At 45.2% G+C, this 23,179-nt stretch overlaps 1 protein-coding gene and 1 long non-coding RNA gene across 8 annotated transcripts in view; one reads left to right on the top strand and one right to left on the bottom strand.

Annotated features, from left to right (window-relative positions):
- Nucleotides 1–6,166: 6,166 nt before the first annotated feature.
- LOC307225347 overlaps nt 6,167–23,179 on the bottom strand; it is an 85,566-nt gene continuing 68,553 nt past the window's right edge. Inside the window, exons 5-6 of the long non-coding RNA XR_013842915.1 lie at nt 7,482–7,645; nt 6,167–6,267 (exon numbers count right to left, since the gene is read on the bottom strand). This is a non-coding gene — a long non-coding RNA (uncharacterized lncRNA). The remainder of the gene's footprint in view (nt 6,268–7,481; nt 7,646–23,179) is intronic.
- Nucleotides 15,704–23,179, top strand: part of IGF1 (insulin like growth factor 1) — a 65,021-nt gene continuing 57,545 nt past the window's right edge. For 4 of the 7 annotated variants that reach the window (XM_079993167.1, XM_079993162.1, XM_079993166.1 and 1 more), the window contains exon 1: nt 15,906–16,224. In XM_079993167.1, the coding sequence (XP_079849293.1) occupies nt 16,162–16,224 (63 nt within the window). In that variant the 5' untranslated portion in view covers nt 15,906–16,161. Of the gene's footprint in view, nt 15,798–15,902; nt 16,225–18,497; nt 18,537–23,179 lie in introns of those variants that run through there. The other 3 variants (XM_079993165.1, XM_079993161.1, XM_079993164.1) reach the window with 3 other exon arrangements.

Below are 23,179 nucleotides of genomic sequence, written 5' to 3'. Positions count from 1 at the left end.
TGGCCAGCCCATAACAGCCCTTCCTGTCCACCCGTGGAGTGATGCTGAGCGCTATTGGATCCTGATCCAGCCTCACTGTCATCACCTTGCAGCACATGATGCTGGCATAGCCTAGCATAGGCTTTTGCCTGTCTCCCACCTTCTGTCCTGGACAGCACAAACAGCAGGGCTGCTGCAGATATGGTTGTGGCTATGGTCATGTTTCCGTCACTGCCCAGCCATGGTTTGCCAGTCATGCGATCTCCCAAAGCCCTTGCTCAAGCCATTTCGACATGGTTGTGGCCATGTGTTTGAGGGGCTATACCTCCAGCAAAACCGTTCTCAGCAGCGTCAGGAGAATAGCATGTGGCCCTAGGAGAGGTTCACCATCCCTGCTCCCTTTGAATCCCCTCTACAAGAACCATTCATACTCCACATAGAGGTGATTCATGAACAGAAGAGCAGCACATGATCATTTATTACATTCCACACCTTGACTTCAACCTAACTTTGCATCCTGTCCAAATGTCTCCAGCCTATGATTTTAAAATAAAGTGTGACTATCCCAGATGCTCTTTCTGAACTCTTTTGTTGTTTTTTTGTTCTGGTTTTTGGAAAGTAACTGATTCAAGCTTAGCCCATCATCAGATGGGAAATATTAATTTAGCGAAGCATCCGAACATTTGGAGTAAATTTGAAAACAGAGCCATCTGTTATATAAACTAATCCAATAGACTCCACACTTTGTATCACCAGCTGCTGTCAAGTAAGAGATTATGAAACTGAGTCATAAATCTTATTTATTTATTTTTTTTAAGACTCCCTTCCCTCCTCCATGTAAGAAAGGGTTTGAGAATTCTTACTTTGAATGTAAACTGCTTGCAGGCTGCCTGTGGTTGTTGAGGGGCATGGAATATAGCATCCATCATCCCTTTGGGAGACTGAGGACAGCATGTCACCGAGATCAAACAAAAGAGATACAATGGGATGCACCCCTTGTCTGTGTCTGTGATCTACTTGCTTTCCTGCTGTGTAGAATGGCTAGATTTGGGTCCCAGGGTGTTAAAAAATTCAAGAAAGCTTTGTCCAGCTTTACAGAGCATAGTCACAATATCTTCAAACATCCCCCCTCCAAGATTCCCGATGGTCAGAATTTAAATGAAGAGGGTTTTTTAAAAGAAAGAAAGAAAAAAAATTGCCTTGAGTTCAGTTTCAGTTCCCTATTGTGGATAAACAAACATGATTTCCAGCAGTCAAAATGTTTAAACTGAGTTCAACAAGGTTTTCTGCAGCCAAGCTCTCACTCTCTCGCTCTCTCCGCCCCTCCTGAAGAGCAGATTTGGTCACCAGCCCCAGCCTCCATCAGCCCTTTCCTTTCCTCTCTCTTACAGTATGATAGGGAATTATTCAATCCATGACAGCTGGCTCAACTCTGTTACCCTGGCAGTCCTTGTGATTCTGTAGCAGTAGTCTTTCCCCTGCTCAGGGAGGGATAGAGGAAGAAGAAGCACCTTTTAAAGCTTCAGACACATGTGATCTATCTACTACATTACTCAAGATTTACAGAACTGTGGAAAAAAACACAACTTTTTCTTTTTTTGCTTTCTTGCTAGTCTCCACTTGATTTTCATGTGTCAAGATGACAGTGTGAAAAAACAGACATCTTTCCCAAAGTCATTGTGCGTATGCAAATACCAACTAAACCAATCATGAAAATAGTTTTTCCCCCTTTGTTGTTTTCAACCTGATAAATAATTATTAATTCACATTTTTTTTCCTCCTCCTCCTCCTCCCTGTCTACCTTCTCTTCCTCCTCCTCCTATATTCTGTAAAGTGATCAGGTCTGCAGTACAAAACAAAGATCTAGGCCAGGAATGGGGGATCCATAGCCCTTTAGCAGTTGTGGGACTACAACTCCCATCATCCCTGACCATTGGCAATGCTGGCTGAGGCTGATGGGAGCCGGAGTCTAACAGTAACTGGAGGATCACAAGTTCCCCATTCCATGTCTAAATCAGATTCCTCAGTCCCAGCTTCATATAAGACTGCAGCAAACTCACAATTTAAACAAATTTATCAGCCTCCACTATATCCAGTTTTGCCCAACGGATGAACAAAACAACAACGACCATGGTATATCCCAATAAATGAGAAATTGCCCTTCATTTTGCATACCCTCTAACATTTCTCCGATGAAAATAGGGACATCCTACTCCATAATGATGGGGACGCGGGTGGCGCTGTGGGTAAAAACACAGAGCCTAGGACTTGCTGATCGTAAGGTCGAATCCCCGCGGCGGGGTGAGCTCCCGTCGTTCGGTCCCAGTTCCTGCCCACCTAGCAGTTCGAAAGCACCCCTAAGTGCAAGTAGATAAATAGGTACCGCTTTATAGTGGGAAGGTAAACGGCGTTTCTGTGTGCGGCGCTGGTGCTGGCTCGCCAGTGCAGCTTCGTCGCGCTGGCCACGTGACCCGGAAGTGTCTTTGGACAGCGCCGGCTCCCGGCCTCTTGAGCAAGATGAGTGCGCAACCCTAGAGTCGGTCACGACTGGCCCGTACAGGAAGGGGTACCTTTACCTTATCTTTACTCCATAATGATAATTTTACTACTTACACCCCACACATCTTACTGGGTTGCCCCAGCCACTCTGGGCAGTTTCAAACATATATAAAAAACACAATAAAACATCTAACATTAAAAAAACTTTCCTATACAGGATTGCCTTCAGACAGCTCGAGGGTCAGATAACTCAATACCCTTCAACAATTCTCCAGTGAAAACAGGGACGTCCTAAGGAAAAGTGGGACATTCCAGAATCAAATCAGAAACCTGGATGGCTTCTCTAAATCAGGGACATCCCTGGAAAATAGGGAAACTTGGAAGGTCTAATTTTAGAGTGAGTACAAGCCGGGCCAAGGGACGTGGGTGGCGCTGTGGGTTAAACCATAGAGCCTAGGGCTTGCCAATCAGAAGGCTGGCGGTTCGAATCCCCGCCACGGGCATTGTTCGGTCCTTGCTCCTGCCAACCTAGCAGTTCGAAAGCACGTCAAAGTGCAAGTAGATAAATAGGTACCGCTCTGGTGGGAAGGTAAACAGTGTTTCCGTGTGCTGCTCTGGTTCACCAGAAGCGGCTTAGTCATGCTGGCCACATGTCCCGGAAGCTGTACGCCAGCTCCCTCAGCCAATAAAGCGAGATGAGTGCCAGAACCCCAGAGTCGTCCACGACTGGACCTAATGGTCAGGGGTCCCTTTACCTTTACAAGCCAGGCCAGCAGATATTTCATTGATTTGGTCAGCTGATCTTTACAACGAGCCCTCAATTTGTGGTGCTATACTTTGACTAGATTTATTTTCATTATCAGTTATGATAAAGGCTATTATTGACTACTCAAGGAATGCAAGGGGGGGCGCATTGGAGTTTCATGGATATAGGCACAGCCAGCCTGTAACTCAAGACATTTTGCTACCTAGGAGAAGGACAAGATGGTCCCCTGCCCCCATTCCACGTATAGGAGCTGGACTGGCAACTGAATATCAACTTCTTCAAATGGGAATGAGACAGTGTCCTCTGTCACACCTGAGGGCAACAGGTTAGTTGGCTGGATGTAGAACAGACTATGTGGTCCACACAGCTCTGTCTTCCAACAGACGGTAACAGATGATGTGGCTACCACAATTAGTATGCCACACAAATAGCATCCACCACCTGAGGAAGTTATCTCACTCAACCTAATGGCAGAGCTGGCCCATAGTAATTTGTTTTCTGCTTTATGGAAAAGTCTAAAAAAGAAAGAGAAGAAGAAGAAGAAGAAGAAGAAGAAGAAGAAGAAGAAGAAGAAGAAGCCTTAGCTACCCATAGTTCAAAACCCTCAAGGCTTTATGGTCCCTCTGTCAAGTTCATCTCTTTCAGTTTTACAAATTATGAGTTCAAATGTTCTTGCTTTCCCTCATTACGTCTCCCTGACAGATTTTTCATTCACTGAAACAGTCTTTTTGTTATTCTGACAAATTTCCCACACAGCCCTGACAATTCCCCAATATCTTTTTTCTCCAGGCCTTTTCTCATCACTTCTCATCCTAGTCTCTTGCTATTCTCAGAACAGCTGCCATTTTTACTAATATATTAGAGAGTCAGTGTGGTACAGTGGTTAAAGTATTAGACCAGGAATGAGGAGATCCAGGTTCAAATCCCCAGTAAAGCTCATGAGGTGAATTTATGCCAGTTGCTGTCTCTCTGCCTAAGCAACCTCACAGTGGTGTTGTGAAGTTAAAATTAGTGGGGAAACTTATGTAAACACACAGAGATAAAAACTAAAACTTCCCCATTAATAAATCCCATGGGGCATTTGTAGACTGTTCAGAGGATTGTTCTAGGAAAAATTAGATGATTCCCTTTATTTCCAATGTCCATGCATGTTTTGTTGCTTATGTAGCAAAAATGGCACTATCCACCGGAGGAAGGTATCAAGAAGATTGGAGAACCCCAAGGTTTGTTGAAGGACAAAAAGATTGGTGGGGGAGAACTCCACTGGTCCCACTGTTCATTGACCATGGAAAGTTGACTGAATTTTGGGAGGGGGTGAAAAGGCATCTTATGGCTGGCAGACTGGACTAATGAACAGGAGCAGTCCATACTGCAATATCTTTTTGCAAATCCAGTTGTGACTAATTCCAAACCGGTTTGTCCGTAAGTACATGCACACAGAACAATTTCAATTTTCCTGTGGTCAACAAATGTCCATGGACTGTGGACTATTTAAGTAGATATTTGCCTCCTTGCCATGCTTTTCTGCGGTCTTTGTGACAAAGATGAGTCATCGGCGTTAATAGGACCAGGCTAGAAAAAGTGGCCATATATTTTAAAAGCAAAATATGTTAATGCTGCCTTGGCTCCCAAAGTTGAACATGATGAGGTCTAATGTAGATTACCAAGTAGCATGTTAGCAACCCTTCCGTTTTTATGTAGCTCTTAAAGAGCTGCGGTTGGAAAGAGTCACCATGCACACGTCTGTGATACTCATTATCCCAACGTTGGCCATTAATCGGTCCTGCCATATGGCATCAATAAGGCAATCCTCCTGTACACTCTAAAATATCTACGTGTCAGTTATTCCTGACCAAAACAATATTGTTATTCTTTGGCACAAATCCTTACCAATTAGCTACCTTTGAGAAGCTGGCCAGATCTTTGTTACTTGGCAAACCAAAGCCATCTCAAAGGTATATAGGCTATAATGAGAGCCAGGATATTATTATTATTTTTTGCTAAAATATTAAGAGTAATATTTCTAGCGTCCCTGACCTCCACCTCTTGCATATTCATATTGTATGTTATGTACATCTGTTCATTATCTGGCCATTTCAACAGCCATCAATCATTCCGCTGAGGTGGAGGGAAGCAGCAGTGATGCACAGTATTTTCTTCACTGGTGCTGCATTGTGACAAGGTGGGTATCTCAATGCACCTCTGGATGTAAAACAGTTTAAAGGACATCAAAAAATTAGGGAAAGATTTACTTCAAAGTATGCTCACTACACTACTCAATTAATATGTGTCCATCTGACTCCTATGGAGAGAAATTATTCTAGGGTGGAGAGGGTGATGGGGGCAAAATGTCCTCTGATAGGACCTCTCCTCTGTTGGTGACTCCTGGAAGCTGTTAGGGCTCTGGTAGCAGCCCAAAGATGCCAGATGTTGGTGCTGGACCTGCCAGTGTAGGCCACATGCTGTCCGTGCACTAATTTTCCCATATGTCTGATATGTAAATACAGAATCTTATCATCCAAGCAACTCTGCAGTCTAAACTGTGGCCCAACCGACTTTCTTCTTCTGAGAAACAAATCACAGACCTGGAATAGGTCTTGTAGGCCATCTGGTCCAGTGGAGGAAATCCAGAGCTAAGGCAATTCAACTTGTCTCTGCAACTGCAGATGCCACAGTAGCCTGCCACCATTTTAGCCTCCTGCGGAACAGCAGCAGCAGGAAGAGAGACCTGTGAGAATTCAAAGACATTTTCATGAACAAGGCATGTGCCAGATGCAGTGGCAGAGCATGCATTGGCAGCACCAGGGGCAGGGCAAGGATTGTACCTCCTAACCTCCTTGCAGACGCTGCATGGGAGGCAACAAGTGGTCTTCACTGCATCCCTGCTGTACCTGCTGCTCATGGAGATTGCCTGCCAGTCACCACATTCTCCCTCTCAGCTTAGCGAACTCCCAGCAGAAGCAGCGGCTGCTGCTCCTTGGTGAGCTGGGTGGCATCCCAGAAGCGCTGGAGATGCAGCAGGTCTAGGAGGATGGCGGTAGAGAACAGGCTGAAGCACCAAGTGCAGCCCGTCCCTGCCCTCCTCTCTTTGGTCGTGCAGCACAAGGGTGGGCACCAACAGGTTCTGGGTGAGCGGGCAGCTTTCCTCTCTATGTTCCCACTGTGCGGCATGTGCTTCGCCCAAGGACACATGCTGGGAGGGAGGCACCAGGGAAGGACCAGGAAATGTCCAGGAACTGGCTGGTGGGAATTCCACCAAGGATGGGCTTCTCTTCGCCACCCACAAGAGGGAGGTGCTGCCGCAGCCCTGAAGACCTAGCCTGGGCCCGGCTTGCCTACCCGTGGCTCCAAAAAGAGGCAGCCACACAGCCTTGGCGAGGGAGCCTGTTGTGGGCACGCTAGGTTGTGCTCCCTCAGAATTCTGCACCCGGGACCACAACCCCCTCGCCCCACCCCCCACACTATGCCACTGGTCTGATGCGCAAAGAGAGAGTTTCCAGTGGTCTCTGCTGTCTCATGAGAAATGCTTCTTATATACAGTGGTACCTTGGCTGACAAACTTAATCCGTCCCGGAAGTCCGTTCTTAAACCAAAGCCGTTCTTAAACCAAAGTGTGCTTTCCCATAGCAGCAAGGGACTCAATTTACAAATGGAACACACTCAACAGGAAGCGAAACATGTTCTTATTCCAAGGCAAAGTTCAAAAACCAAAACACCTACTTCCGGGTTTGCAGCGTTCTTAATCCAAGTTGTTCATAAACTAAGCTGTTCTTAAACCAAGGTACCACTGTACAAAGAAACATAGACAGCTGCCTTTGTTCTGAGTCAGATAATTGAACCTCAGCATTGTTTAAACCGGCTGGCAGCATCTCTCCAAGGTTTCAGGTAAAGAGATGTTGCCAGTCCCAGCTGGAGATGTCAGAGTTAGAACCAGGGTTGTAGTGCCTGCAAAGTCATATCTCTGCACTCAAGCCCTGGCCCTTCTCTTAACTTTAATTCAACTGGGGCCGGTAAGACTGAACTCAACAGAACTAGCTTTTCAAGCTAGCCTGCTAGAAAAAAATATATCAAGCCTAAATCTTCACATGGATAATCAGCATGTTAATTAAGACTTTTATTGTGCATGGAGGTCTGTCAGGCAGTTCTGGAGCCAAGTCTGAAGAAGTCGTCTTAGGGCACTGAGCGCTTTGCCAAAAAAAGTGGGGGGGGGGCAAACAAAACAAAACAAAAAACCTACCATGACCAAGAGTGTCATGACCACTTAGAAAACTTTCTTCAAGGATGAGAATTCTTCTGCTGGCAGCATGCTATCAGGAACATCTGGCTCAGTGCTATGTCACAGTTTCTTCTGTTTATTTTACAAACAGCCAGCCACTGCAACATTTTCGGGTTGTAGTAAATCTGAGATAGGAGAATAAGGAGCACAGAAGAAAACATCATCAAGTAGTAAAGTATAAATTAAGACCGGGGGGGGGGGGGGAATCAGAATGATGTGCATTGAAAAAGAGTATTTTATTTGCCACTGCAGCTGCAGATTTTCACATCTGAACCAGCTCGCCTTTGGCCTACATTGTCCACTTCCCTTCACGATTCTGGATAAAACAAAACCAATCTGTACTCAGAGGATACAACCACAGCTCACAGAGGGTAGAAATAAGAAGGATAAAAGGGGTCTCTTTAATTAGTGGGAGATGGTTGGGAAAAAGATGGGGTCAAGGAGAGTACAGACATTTGGGTTTGAGGAGTGCAAGGGTCAGCTAGCAATTGTGTGTCAAAGAATATCTAGAAATGCAGTGGCTTAGAACAGTGGATCCCTTCCATTTATGCAAGGCACTTCCAATGGGAATGACTTCTGATTTTTCAGGTTCCCCACTGCAGCCCACCCATGCCCCATCCAATGCCACTCTGATAGGTTCTCCAACCTCAGGAGTGGCTTTTCAGAGGGTAGTAGTGAGAAGGACGAATTGTTGAAGTCCCATGCCATGAAGGCAACTCCACCTATGGGTTCTAAGCTAATGCATTTCAAGCAATACATAGAACCTGACCAGTGGTATGCATGAAAATAGGAGCTGACATGAAGATATATCACTCAGAACAATGAAAATTGCTGAATCAGCAGCCCACTGGCTTCATCAATCCCCTGTCCGTATGATTCAGATGCAAGACAGACAGAGCTAGATCTATCAGTGTGGAAGAAACTGAATCCTGAAACAACATTGTTTATTGCAATTGCCACTCCGGATATGATACTGGAATACAATGCCACAATCTATCACGTGCATTTTGGGTGCAAAGAACTTTGCAGTCCTTCTGTCATAACAAAACCTGTAAGTTAGGTCTTTGCTATGCACATTTTCAATGCAAGTTAAATACCGTCGTTTGCTCAAGGACATACAGCAAAGCTGGAATTTATATCTGGATCTCTTTAGTCCAACATGATCACCTACATGCCTCATTTCCCAGCGTTCTAGTCACCTTGGTGTTTCAGTAGCATCAGGTTGGTATGTGTCTGTCTTCAGTACATCTAATAAAAGAGTTACTGTTGATTAGACTTTGAATGTCAAGTTTCCTTTGGAAGAAGTTGTGAAACTTAAGCAAGGGATAAATAAATGCAATTTCGCCCCCAGTTACTATAGGCCATTTAACTTTATGGTTTATCAAAAATCTGTTATTTAATGGGATGATTGGGTCTGTGTGTGGTTTCTACCTTCGGCTTTAGCCAATTTTCATAGTTTCTAAAAATTTACTGTAAGAGGTTATGGCTTGACAATGGGAGACCACTAAGGCTGCCAGCCTTGCCAAACTATGCTGAATTATAGTGGTTTTGTAGTATTGGGCTGTAAGCCACAGGGAACCAGAGGGCTATAGCGAGAGAAAATGCTTTTCTAGGCAGACCTTGTTCTTCTTCAAATACAGGATTCTAACTAGAGCTTATTACTACAGTTCATAAGGGAAGATACTAGTATTTATTTGTACGAGTACCAAATCCGAGAAATGTGAAAAAGACAAGGTATGGGAGGCCTGCAATACAAGGTTGCTGTGTGGGCTGCTCCTGTTCAGCTTGCAAGCCAGCCAGTCAGCCCTTCCAGGATGCTCCAATCCATAATTCTCCTTTAACAGACAGTCAGTATTCCATGCACTATGAGCATGCATTATTTGCCCATTTAGGGAGGGGAGTCTCTTCTAAAGATTTTCTGTACTTCTGCAAACCTTGGAGTTCTCCTGAGCTTGCTGATCTGCTTGCATAGCACCATGTTGGCTGGATAAAGATTGGCACTTGCAAATGTGTTTGCTATTAGTACAGTGGTACCTCAGGTTACATACGCTTCAGGTTACATACGCTTCAGGTTACATACACTTCAGGTTACAGACTCCGCTAACCCAGAAATAGTGCTTCAGGTTAAGAACTTTGCTTCAGGATGAGAACAGAAATCGTGCTCCAGCAGCACGGCAGAAGCAGGAGGTCCCATTAGCTAAAGTGGTGCTTCAGGTTAAGAACAGTTTCAGGTTAAGAACGGACCTCCGGAACGAATTAAGTACTTAACCCGAGGTACCACTGTATATAATACGGGTTTGCATAGGCTCTGCATGTACCCCAAACTACAAGAAATGAGGTGACTTGGGGAAGGTTCTCACATTTCTGAGTTGGATGTTACCTTTTAACAAGGTTAGTGAAATCAATTCCTGGGTTGCTCTGTGGCCCAACCATGTTTTCTTTTCCAGAGAAACAAAAGCAAGCTGACTAGGGAAATGTTCAGTGCACGAGAGGGGAGGGGGACCAAAGTTTCATGGCAAAGTTTTCGACCAGATTATTAGCCACTTTCAGTATAACTAATACAAATGCAGAATATATTAGCAACAGTAGCAATAATAAATAATACAATTTAAATAATGGTGATGATGATGTTCAGTAGTAATGAAATGTTGAGTGTTACTTGGAAAATATACACAAAAGTGGGAGGGAATGGTTAGCTAGAACCCCCAAGGGGACCTTTTAAGAGGTGAGGATGCTTTGCCATGTCTCATTGTGGGTCCAACTTGTAATATTTAAAGTAGGGTTTCCCAAACTTCGGTCTCCAGCTGTTGGACTACAACTCCCATCATCCCTAGCTAGCAGGACCAGCGGTCAGGGATGATGGGAATTGTAGTCCAAAAACGACTGGAGACCCAAGTTTGGGATACCCTGATCTAAAGCATAAGAAAAAAGGGTGCTGTGGCCACCAGAGGGCTCACGAATTTTCTAATAATTTTTGGCACGGCTTACATCACACATTCCCCGTATCGTAACACAGGCAAACAAGGCTACAACTATACCTGTAGAAGGCAAAGAGCAAAGCAGAAGTACACGGCAACACACACACATATAGAGATGGAGAAAGATATTCTTTGGAAAAGGAGTATGGGGTTCCTATAAGCATCTACACAGGAAGTCCATAAAAGCAGTCCTGATGCTGAACTATTCTTAAGATATAATGGGAGGAATTCAGCACCAAGCTCTTCTGATCACTCCATCTGTGCAAGCGTTCCTGCTTTCTGGATAGAACAACCCCTCCTCCTCCTCTATCCATGCGCTGCTCTGGAGGTTCTTCTGACCCTCCAGAGTGGATGTCGGAGAGGCACATGGGCATGTGGTGGAAGGAGAGGAGGCAAATTTCTGTTGTGCTAGCAAGAGCCTTTGCAGTAACTAACACTAGCACGCCATATTGGTTGAATTCAGGCCACAATATTTTTTATTGATTATTATTTATCCCATTAACACCTACATACCATTCATCTTTTTCAAGTTCCAAACCAGGATGTGCATCTTCTGGGGCATGCTCTCAGGCAAGTCACGTGACCTGTGCCTCACTCCCCCCCCAAGCACTTTTTGAGGGTGAGATCTCACATGCTTTTCTGAAGAGCGCAAGAGATCACGGCACTCGAAATGGCTGCTGCCATCTTGTGTGAGAAAAAAATGGGATGTCCCTTTTTCCCGGGGCACTTGGGGAAGTATGTACCTGTAGACTGAGGAGTATAAAATATATCAAGTTTGACTGAATTGCTCCAGCAACAGTATGTTCCTAGGTGCTGTTCAGAAGTCACATACAGCACTGTCATCATTCAGTAGGTTTTAGGCCCCCAATTCTGAACAGCAAGGCACTGAGTTCTCACCTACACTGAGAGCACATTGTTGGTAACAAACACATAACAAGAGCCATGCTGGATCAGGCCAATGACCCTTCTAGTTCAGCATTTTGTTTCCACGGCAGCCAACCAGATGCCCTTTGGAAGCCGGCAACAGTGGCATAGCGTGGGGGGTGCAGGGGGGGCCGGCCGCACCGGGCGCAACATCTGGGGGTTAGGGAAATCCACGGGTTAGGGGGCGCAAATCCACGGGTTAGGGGGCGCAAATCCATGGGTTAGGGGGCGCAAATTACTTGCCTTGCCCCGGGTGCTGATAACCCACGCTACGCCACTGGCCGGCAAGCAGGACATGATGAGCACAGTAATTTAATTTCCCAATTGTTGACTCAGGTAACATCTCCAAGGAAGTCAGGGGATTTTAAAAAGAGACACGGGATCCAAGAGAGAAGAGTAGAACAGGCTGAATGTGAGCAGGCATAAGAGACTCAGTGACTGGACACGGAGGCTAAGGATGTATCCTATTCTCTGCAGTAACCAAAAGATGCCTCTGGGAAAACCACAAGCAAGCATGAGCACCTCTTTCTTGTTTTTCTGCAGCACCTGGGACCTGGAAGCATGCGCTTTCTGAACTTGAAGGACTCCATTAAAAAGGTAAAGCTACCCCTGCCCGTACGGGCCAGTCTTGACAGACTCTGGGGTTGTGCGCCCATCTCACTTAAGAGGCCAGGGGCCAGCGCTGTCCGGAGACACTTCCGGGTCACGTGGCCAGTGTGACATCGCTGCTCTGGCGAGCCAGAGCCGCACACGGAAACGCCGTTTACCTTCCCGCTGGTAAGCGGTCCCTATTTATCTACTTGCACACGGAGGTGCTTTCGAACTGCTAGGTTGGCAGGCGCTGGGACCGAGCAGCGGGAGCGCACCCCACCACAGAGATTCGAACCGCCGACCTTTCGATCGGCAAGTCCTAGGCGCTGAGGCTTTAACCCACAGCGCCACCTGCGTCCCAGTTGAAGGACTCCATTAGATGACATAAAAAATAGTCACTGGTAGATGTGCCCTCCATAATTCCCATTTAAAGCCCGCTAAGGTTGCATAAAAGTAAAGGTAAAGGGACCCCTGACCATTAGGTCCAGTCGTGGCCAACTCTGGGGTTGCAGCACTCATCTCGCTTTATTGGCCGAGGGAGCTGGCGTACAGCCTCCAGGTCATGTGGCCAGCATGACTAAGCTGCTTCTGGCAAAACCAGAGCAGCACACGGAAATGCCGTTTACCTTCCCCCTGGAGCAGTACCTATTTATCTACTTGCTCTTTGATGTGCTTTCGAACTGCTAGGTTGGCAGGAGTAGGGACCAAGCAACGGGAGCTCACTCCGTCACGGGGATTCAAACCGCCAACCTTCTGATCGGCAAGTCCTAGGCTCTGTGGTTTAACCCACAGCGCCACCCGCGTCCCTAAGGTTGCATACCTTATCCTAAATTTAAAGAATGTTTAAAGCACATGACATGACTTCAATGAAACATGGCCCCCACCCCAAAAATATTTGGGGCGCAAAAGGGCTTGTCCCCCTGGAGCTGGTCCCCTACTCCAAAGCTAAGCATTTAGGAGCACTAAAAATACAAGGTGCTTCAGCTTCAAGGGAATGGTGCTCAAGTTCTGTTATGCACAATGGAACATCACAGAAAACACCATTTAAGTCACTCTGAATTAAGATTTCGTAACACCCCAAATCATTTGCAGAGAAAATTGTAGATCAAGCCAAAAGGCAGCGCATGGAGACCTGCATTGACTGTTGCAAAGCAGCCCTAATTATTATTAGTCTACAGTAATTCCCATTATGAGGCTGCATAGGCACCGGCTCCTAGGGGCTGAGGCAGTCTCCCCCTCCCCCGTTTTTGGGGTTTTTTTAAAGGGCCAGGCCCCCTCCATGTTCAGAGGGTGTTTGGTTCCACCCGCTGGCTCCTCGCAATGTCACACGTGCAATGTCAGGATGTCACATTGAGCCCCCTCAATCAACTTGAGAACATGGTGCCTCTGTGAGGCTGGTTCCTGCATTTCACTCTCTATATCGTATGAGTTATAAAATCCAAAGACAGCATTTCCAACAGTTTTAAGGAATCTGTTCAACTGGTGAAAGTTGCATTCCTGGCGTAAGTCAGAAAGAGAAATACGATTTATCTGTGGGAAGCAGACAAGGGACTTCTTGGCCTCTCTTCTACTGAGTCATCTTTCTCCCCCCCCCCCCCCCCGCCGCCTTTCATACTGACAGTGGTTTCTAGGAAATGTGTAGACCTTCAAACATGAGTCAATAAATTGCTTATCAAATCTCACACAAGATTCTTTCAGACCACGATAAGATAAAAAGTGGATAATCTTGCCAAAGCCCAATGCTGTCTCTGTGGAAATGTGTAAACCGGCTACGGAACAAGTCAAGGTGTAGAGTCCTTGCTGAATGTATGCCCTTTCCTTCAGCCTAGCTCATTGGGGAAGGACTGTAGTGCAATGGAGTAAAAATGTATGATGCATTCATCTCCTGTTAAATGTGTCGTGGGGTGGCCAAGTCGGGGCAATGTAGGTGGAGAATTGGCCAAGGACCCAGAGGAAAGCTCCAGCAGGATGTGGTGGCCTCTGATGGGAGTGGGGGAATCGGCTAGTGAGGATCCTGGATGGGGGCTGCCTCAAGAGCTATTCAGCAGTGGAACAGGCTCCCTCAGAAGGTGGTGGACTCTCCTTCATTGGAGGTTGGATGGGCATCTGTCATGTATGCTTTAGTTGAGATTCCTTTGTAGCAAGCAGTTGGACTAGAAGACCCTCAGAATCCCTTTCAACTCTACAACTTATCATTCAACCTGCTCTCTTGTCTCATCCGTACCTGGGTGTTCCATCACCTTCTCTGTCCCTGCCTCCCTCTCCAAGCATGGCGGAGCCTCTCACTGATAAACCCACTCCTGCGCCCTCAGATACTGAGAGTAGCCCTGCCTGCTCAGAGGGAGAAGGAGCAGCCTGGGGGGAGGAGGTGTCGGAAGTTGTAGAGGCAACAGGGGGCAGAAGGCAGTCCAGAATGAGAGGCAGAAGTGGTGGTTGGAGAGGAGCGGGGTTAAGAGGCAGAGATCAAGCAGACAGCTGAAGAAGCCAGGGAGTCTCCCCCTCCTGCTGCATCCAACTGCCCTCCAAACCTGGTCTCTCAGAACACAAAGAGGAATGAAAAGGGTGGAGCAAAGAGAGACAAGAAGAAGGAGCCTCAGGTTGCTGGGGAAGGACTGGGGGGGGGGAGCCTTAGAGAATGGTGGGAAGGCAGAGCCATTCATTCCTTGCAACTGCCTCATTGGGGCAAGACCTACTGGGAAGAGTTGCTGAGATCACCAGGCGTGAGCTATTTGGTTTATATAAATAAAGAGTTAACATCACTGACATCTTGTGAGTTATTACTGGCTTGCTCCCGCCTCCCGCCTTGACAGCAGCACCTCCAGCAAAATCGTAGCCAGAGTTCTTTGCCATCATCTACCTAGGAATGGGGACGCAGGTGGTGCTGTGGGTAAAACCTCAGCGCCTAGGACTTGCTGATCGCATGGTCGGCGATGCAAGTAGATAAATAGGGACCGCTTACTAGTGGGAAGGTAAACGGCGTTCCGTGTGCTGTGCTGGCTCGCCAGATGCAGCTTGTCACGCTGGCCACGTGACCCGGAAGTGTCTGAGGACAGCGCTGGCTCCCGGCCTCTAGAGTGAGATGAGCGCACAACCCTAGAGTCTGACAAGACTGGCCCGAACGGGCAGGGGTACCTACCTAGGAATGGGAGAAAATTTTGATTCAGTTTGCATTTTAAGCAGAATCTATCAAATTCACCACACTTCAAAATTCACACTTACCCAAATTTTGTGATGCAGTTCTCAAACAAAGCACCCCTTTTCCCAAGCACCTCTTCAACCCTCTATTACTATTTTTTTTTACAAACAGAATAAACAAAATCCCACGAGGCAGCCACTAAAAGAAATGGAAGTGCTCTTTGCTGTAGTCAGAGAGGATAGGAAATCACATTAGCCTGTAAGGTAGGGCAGATTGCAATGTGATTTCATGTGATTTAATAAAAGTTAGAAAGCCTCCAATCAAGCACTCTATAACAGATCAGTCTGCAAACTTGTGATTTCAGAGTTAACGTTAGCAGGAGCTTGTTTTGATGGTGGGCTCAAGTGTGCATAGATGCATCCAGCTTCTCATTTCGTTCAGCTGAAAGGTAAACGACAGCTGATCTCTGGCTGTGTGTGAAGCCGGCTGAAACGTGACCATTCATACATTTCATTTCCCATTGCAGCTTCAGTTTCTTTGACTTCTTAAACTGTTTTCCCTCCTCCCCCTGCCCTTTGCTAATGTACATTCTTCTGGGGGGGGGGGGAGAGAGAACATGCTCCAGTGCTCCAGTTTCAGAATGCAAAGGTATGATGTTATTTGTCACCATGCCCAAAAAAGTCCTTACTCAGTAACTTTGCCAGAAGAGGGAGAGGGAGAGAGAGAGAAGGCAAATGTTCCCCCAGCTGTTTCCTGTCTACAGTGTCTGTGTAATGTAGATAAATGTGAGGATTTTCTCTAAATCCCTCTTCTGTTTGCTAAATCTCACTGTCACTGCTAAAATCAGTGCAGATAGAGCCTGCGCAATGGAATAAAAGTCCTCAATATTGAAATGTGACATTGCTCTCAACATCTCACCTCTCTCTGGATTTCTTTTCTTCCCTTTTTTTCCCTCCCCCACCTCATTATTACTGCTAACCAATTCATTTCCAGAGTTTGCACTTAAGAAGCAATGGAAAAAATCAACAGTCTTTCAACACAATTATTTAAGTGCTGCTTTTGTGATTTCTTGAAGGTAAATCTTTCTTCCTATTTGATTTTTCTTTTTAAAGAAAATATTATGATTATATTGTGTGTAATCTGATTCTGCTTAGAAGAGTGTTATATGCACTTTTTTCAGTGTCATTATTTCTGTACTGGGAATTTTATTTCTAAACTGCTGAACAGACAGTTTTAGCAGAGCTGAAGAATGACTGCATGTGATGGTTGTTCTGAACACAGCTAGGTAACTGACGAGGTAAAGCTATTGCAGGCACTTAGGAATTCAGCTTGTGTTGGGGAAACTTTTTTTGCAAAATTCTGGCTAGCTTGTCATATCTGAAATTTCTACTAACATCATTTTCTGTAGCTAGTGCTGCTAGCATGGAGCAAGAAATTTTAAAGTTTCTCTGCAGGTGCAAATGCTGACATTGTGATAGTCATTTGACAGCAGGTAGCTGGTTCACTTCTGTAAGACTGCTATATGCACAGAATTAACATTGAACGTACAGCTGTTTTCTGACAGTGTTGTACATTTACTTCTTTTTAATGCTTTCCTGTTAAGTCAACATTAAGTTTGTTTTTCCTTTTCTAAAACAGAAACCATGTACAGCTTTTGCTGGCTATGCAGATTGATGATAAGATTAAGTTATTCTGCATTAAGGAAAGTAGAGATATCTTCATGTCAAGCTTTATTTTGCACTCTGCAAAGAGGCTTTTGTCAGGCAAAGTTGGAGATGGAATTTTTATACCATATTACTAGTCATTGCTCCTTAAGAACATAAAAAGCTTTTAAGGTTAATTTTGGCTTCAGTAGATGCACTGACCTCTGTTTCTCTCAGCTGGCCTTCGCTCAAGTTTCCATTCTCAGCAAGATTATATCCTTCAAGAACAATTTTTTTTGTTTTGTTTTTCCATTTGTAGCAGGATTTTGTACAGCTGACACAGTCTCTAAAGCAGTAGGTGCCAATTTAGTTTTGTTTTTTTAATTATCTAAGTAGGATTTATCCATTTCATTTTAAGATGGGGGAATTTTGTAACAGTAGAAGCAAACAGAATGCAATGCAAATCTTGCTGAATTCAGTAGCCATTGGAGAGTCAGAGTTACAATTCCACAACTATGTGCATCCTTTGCTCAGTTTACTGAAGAGTTGGAATTAAACTACTGAGGTTGTTTTTTATATATATATCCCCAATATACTACAGATTCCAAATTGCTGTCATTTAGCCATGGTCTACTGAAATCAACTGAGCTATCCCAATTTATAAGTGAAGACAGCTTCTGCCAGTTTGGTGTGCATGACCTAAACATGCTAACAGAACCACACCTGACTAAGCTCTAAGGGACTTACTCCCTAGTGAGTCTAAGAAGGACTGCAGTTTCAGTCCAGAAGTTCTAAGAAGGGTAAAAGGCATCTTCAGAAAGAGATAAGCAATATATTGTATGGGTGCTTTCCCCAACATTCTGGATTCTACTAGACCCTTTCATATGAGCTAGAAGCATGGGGGTCTACCCCCAACTTTCCTTTACATTCTGCTGTCTGCACTGATTTTGCTAATCCCTTTCCATGGGAACTAGAGGCTGTGTGACTTGTGATTGTCGGTTGGGAAAACCATCCGTATAGACCTCTTGTTTAAATCTTCCACTGCATTACTTTGATTGCATCCACTGTGTTAGGTTATTTCTCTATCACAAGATGTGTCTAGTAACAGATTGATGATTTGTGGTGCTGTCTTTGACAGTAGGGCAGTTTGCATGTGTATTTACTTAGCATAGACTGATACTTGGTTCTTGGGGCAGCCAGACAAGTTCGGAAACATACAAATGAATGCATTTTAATCTGTGGCATCCCTGCTGCCACCGCTGTGTCTCTGAGAAATGTTTTCAGTCAATTGAAAGCGTCATCCGTTTAGACGAATCAGCGCTCACCCAAATTTCGCTGGAACATTCATATGTGCTGCTTGATTTAAAGCTTGTTGAATGGGAGGAGTTGCGGAAGGGCAAGGAAGGTGTAAAAGCCATGGAGCAAGCCATCTGTTGGCTTCCTTAAGTGCCACTGTTTTGGACCGCCGCTCTCCACATGTAGTAGACACTGGATCTTCTCCTGAAGGAGAGATTTGTGAAAATCTCAGCTGTAAACACAATTGGTCATTCATTATAGGGGTGTTTAGCCTGCCTTGCACTGTCCTGAGTCAGACTCAGAGTCCAAATGTAATCAGATGCTTCGATAAAACTCCACCCACATGGCAGTGCGTGCTTTTAAAGGCCTCTGTTTCCCATTCAGTTTGGACATACAATAAATTGGACACACCTATTGAAAAGACCAGCAGCCAAATTGTTAGATCATCGTAAGTATTTTCTTATGAATCCCACCATCCCCATCTAAATGAAAATGAACAGGAAAGGTACAGAAGAGAGTATTATTTCTGTCAGATTCCTGAATAATCTTTTAAGGGACAATTTTATGTTTTTTCAGAGCTAGGTCCATAGGTCCATTTGGCCTAGGAGCATATGAATCCATCCCTTTCCTCCAAGTCATTGATTGTTTTATAATTTGTCAGGGTGGGGGGAGTGTTGAAACTCTTGGCAATTGCATTGTGTCATATTCTTGGCTTGCACTAAAGAAGGGGGGGGGGGACATGGAGACCCTGTATCTTGTCCCAGAACTGATACTTCACTTACAACGTAACTCTCCCGAAAAGTCTTTAAAAAATATAACATTGCTGAATGAGGCTTATGTTTGAGGCAAGGCCAGATGTGAATTAAGAACACCCTGCTAAACACACAGTGTTCTTAGACAGATACACAATGCCATTCCGTTGAGACCATGATGGAAGAGCTCTTTGAACTGCATCCTTGGAAGCAAGAGCATGAAGTCAGCAGGTGATTTACCTCTGCACGCAACAGCTTTTAAGATATCATTGAACAGAGGAAGTGATATTATTAAAACATCGCCTCTTCAGAGCTTTAAGAATGAAATACAGAGGGGCTTTACTGTCATAGCTTTGCGCAGTGGCAGTATCGTAGCCAATGAGGTTAATCCGAGGCGCAATTATTGCTAATTGAAAACTTTTCCCAAAAACTTTTACTGTCATGTTCATGCATTCAGGGTTTTTCTTTTGTTTTGCCAATTTATTTTTTAACGTTACAAAGCTGAGGGAGGACTCATGTTGCAAATGCGAAGAATGGGTATTTTCCAATCACTCCTTGGTGTATCTCATTTTGGTCTTTGTGTTGGATGTTTTCATTGTATCAATGTCATTATGATGAATGAAAGTGATGGTTCCAGCTTCTATACTAGCTGTTTTAATACAAACTAGCAATTAACCCACCAGTCATAGCTGGGCATAGAGTGTTGGCTTGCAAAGAGCAAGGCCTGCGCAGGGGCAATGGATCCTCACTCGCTCTGTATTAACCATGAGCTCCCTGAATGGTAGGACCAGTCCAGGTGCCAAGGGTAGATTCTGCCCTTATGCTAGCAGTGGGAAACCATGTTCCAGATGTTGCTGGGATCCAACTCCCATCATCCCTGTCTGTTGGCCATGCTTTGTGGGGCTGACAAACACCTGGAGGACCACAGGTTCTCCAGTCATGCCTTACAGAATAAGCTTACCATGTACTTTTTCCAATGAGAGTGAATGGCAGCCATATGGGGCAAACTGAAAGAGGACACTACTGAGACCAAACCTACTTTACAACCATGGTGAACCCAGCCATTGAGAATATCCTCTTTTCCTATTTGCATAGGCTCTTCTGGATCTGGGGTTTTGGTCATGTTGGGGTATGATACAGTGCGGTGGGGGGGGGAGTTGAGAAATGTCTTATATATGAAGGATTACTCAATATAACAAAGATGTAGGATCATGATGTTAATGTGGCCAAAACACAGCTGAGAAACAAGATGGAGGTATCAGTGTGACTGGGTTGGGGGTGGAGAATCACAGAATTGTTGACTTGGAAGGGATCCCGAGAATCATCTAGGCCAACCCCTTGCAATGCAGGAATCTCAACTAGATGATACATGACAGATGGCTACCCAACTTCTGCTTTAAAACTTCCAAGGAAGGAATGACCACCACCTCTCATGGGAGGTGTTCCACTGTCAAACAGCTCTTACTGTCAGAAAGTTCTTCCTGAAGTTTAGTTGCAATATCCTTTCTTGCAACTTGAATCCATTGGTTTGGGTCCTAGCCTGCAGACCAGGAGAAAACAAGCTTGCCCCATCCTCCAGGTGACAGCCCTTTAGATATTTGAAGATGATTATCGTATCTCCTCTCCATTCTCAGTAGCCAGAAAATGTTGAGCATCTGTTGCAGGGAGCTGGAGAAAACCAAGGAGATTCAGAATGGAGTGTCCTGGAAGAAGTAATAAGCAGCACACTAGAACTGGTCCCAGCTGTATTTCAGAATTCCTATCTAGCAGGTGTTTAGGTGTTCCCAATTGCTTCTGAATCTAACAAAACATAAGAAGTGCTTTTGTGCTTTGATGGTGCTTGTGTTTGCCATTTCCGCCTGGTCCTTCAAACGTTCTGGGGAAGAATGTGACTAAATTGTCACTGATGTCCAGGAGAGATCAGTTCACTGCAGCTGCTTTGTGCTGCTCCAGTAACACAAAGCAGCTGCTAATCCTAATTTAAACAGCATTTATACAAGGGTTTAGAGCTGCTTTGGTAGCTGGACCACACCCAATCCATTTGGCCTTGCCCTTTGCAGTTGAACCATACTATATCTGTTGATTTAAACCCTCTGCAAACTGACAACTGTAACACTGCCTGGGTTTACCTATTAGCTGCCAGGATCAATAAGATACTCAGGGTAGGGCTCCTGTGCTTTTAACTGTAATGCAAAAGAGCATTTTGGGGGAGGCAGGGGCAACTCTGTGAGTTACAGTGGTTAGAGAAGCTTTGTCTTCTGTTGAATCTGACAATTCTCTTTTCCCTACACTTTCAGGAACAGTCTTCATAACAAAGGGACTGGAAAGCCTTTAGAGACTTTGGACTCTGGACGTTTTCCGTGTTTTTCTACCCCTCCCCACCTTACAATTTCCCTCAGAGGATTGATTTGCATGACCTTTGACTGCATGGGATGTGGCTTGGCTTGATCCCTGCTCTGGTTGTCTCACATATGGTGGGAGAATGTCCATTTCCAATCAAGGGAGGCTTGAGTCCATGCCTCTGTCTGGAAGCCCTGGGCTCTCTGTGCCTTTCCCCCACCAATCCCAGATATGTGTGGGCAAAAAGCAGTTGCTCAGGGAAGAACAAAATGCACCCAACACATGTTCAGTGGTGCCCTGTTAATGACTTCACATGTTCCTGGGATGAGCCCTATATTTGAAAGTAGCTTCTGTGACTGAACCCGCAAACAAGGTTTGGCTCAAGTTAAACCCTGGTGGGTGCAGAATTAGGTTTTCTAATTCTGTACAAGCCACACAATTGGACAGTGCTGAAAAACTGACCAGGCAGGCAGGAAGACTCATTGCCCCAAACATTACCGTATTTTTCGCCCTATAGGACGCACTTTTCCCCCTCCAAAAATGAAGGGGGAATGTGTGTGCGTCCTATGGGGCGAATGCAGGCTTTCGCTGAAGCCTGGAGAGCGAGAGGGGTCAGTGCTCACTGACCCTTCTCGCTCTCCAGGCTTCAGGAAGCTATCCGCAACCCGTGGGAGAGCTGTGCGACTTCACGCAGCTCTCCCACGGCTAGCGGAGAGCTTGCCTGCACCCAGAAGCTTGGGGCACGCTGAGATCAGCATGCCCCAGGCTTCCGGCTTCGCGCAGCTCTCCGCTAGCCGTGGGAGAGCTGCACAAAGTTGCACAGCTCTCCCGCGGCTTGCAGATAGCAGCCTGTGCTGGGGGCGGGGGAAGCTCGGGCTTCCCCCGCCCCAGCCCTGCACCTGGGGGGGAAATAATTTTTTTCCCCTTTATTTCCCCCCAAAAAAACTAGGTGCATCCTATGGGCCGGTGCGTCCTATGGGGCGAAAAATATGGTACTTATCCTAGGACCTTAGAAGATATTTCCTTATTGTGAAGGAAAGCAAGGGTTTTTTGTATAACTTAACATTGTCACATTTACGCTGCATTCGCATTGCAGTTTATTCAGTTTTCATGACTTTTCCCTGTTAATGTCCACATTACATTTGAGCTTTCGCATGCTGTAAAAACCACTTCCAGGACTATAGTGGAATATAGTGCAAGTTTAGCCCTCATTTCCATACTAGTTATAAACAGATTATTATTTTTCTGGAAACAAATAATAAGGAAAAGAGCACTGAACTTGGAGTATATTACATTATAGTCCCAGAAGTGGCTTTTACATTGTGTGAAATCTGAACTATGATGAGGAACTTAACACTTAGGGAAAAGTCATGAAAATGGAATGAACCGCCATGTGAATGCAGCCATAGTCTCTGCTTCAATATAATGTGAGCTATCTTGGATGCAACTCTAACAAGTCTGAATCAACATCTGGGGACCCAAGGTTAGAGAAGACTGGTGTAAACAATACTAAGGTAGATGGTCAAATTGTCTGACTGTGTAAGGCAGTTTCCTATATTACTATATTCTATGTTCCTATAACCTGCCTCTGGGCTTCCCAGAGACATCTAATTGGCCAATAAGGAAATGTGGTGATGGATTGAATGCAATAAATCCTCAGCCATTCCCAGCTATTAGTCATAAATGGGTCATTGAAGGAAAGATTAGGCCTGGAAGCCTATGTCCTTCTCCCACCTTCATTACACCTTTGGCCTGCCAGCATCTGCATTCTCGTACAATATGGTTTAAGGGTTCACCCAGAACATAAAACATGACTGCACAGAACATAATTGCAAGCATGTTATGCAGGTGCTCTCACCCCAGAAACCAGCAATGTCTCTTTCCATTGTTCCTGTGGTGGTGGTGGTGCCCTGAAAGCTGAACCAGCTTCTTGCTGTGGTACAAGATGAAAAGAAAATGCATCTCTTTAATCAGACCAGCATCTTGATATTCCCTCTGC

Source organism: Podarcis cretensis, assembly GCF_951804945.1.
Source record: "Podarcis cretensis genome assembly, chromosome: 10".
Lineage (NCBI taxonomy): Eukaryota > Metazoa > Chordata > Lepidosauria > Squamata > Lacertidae > Podarcis > Podarcis cretensis.
Note: the sequence above shows the minus strand (reverse complement) of the source record. Positions and strands in the feature narration are given on the sequence as shown.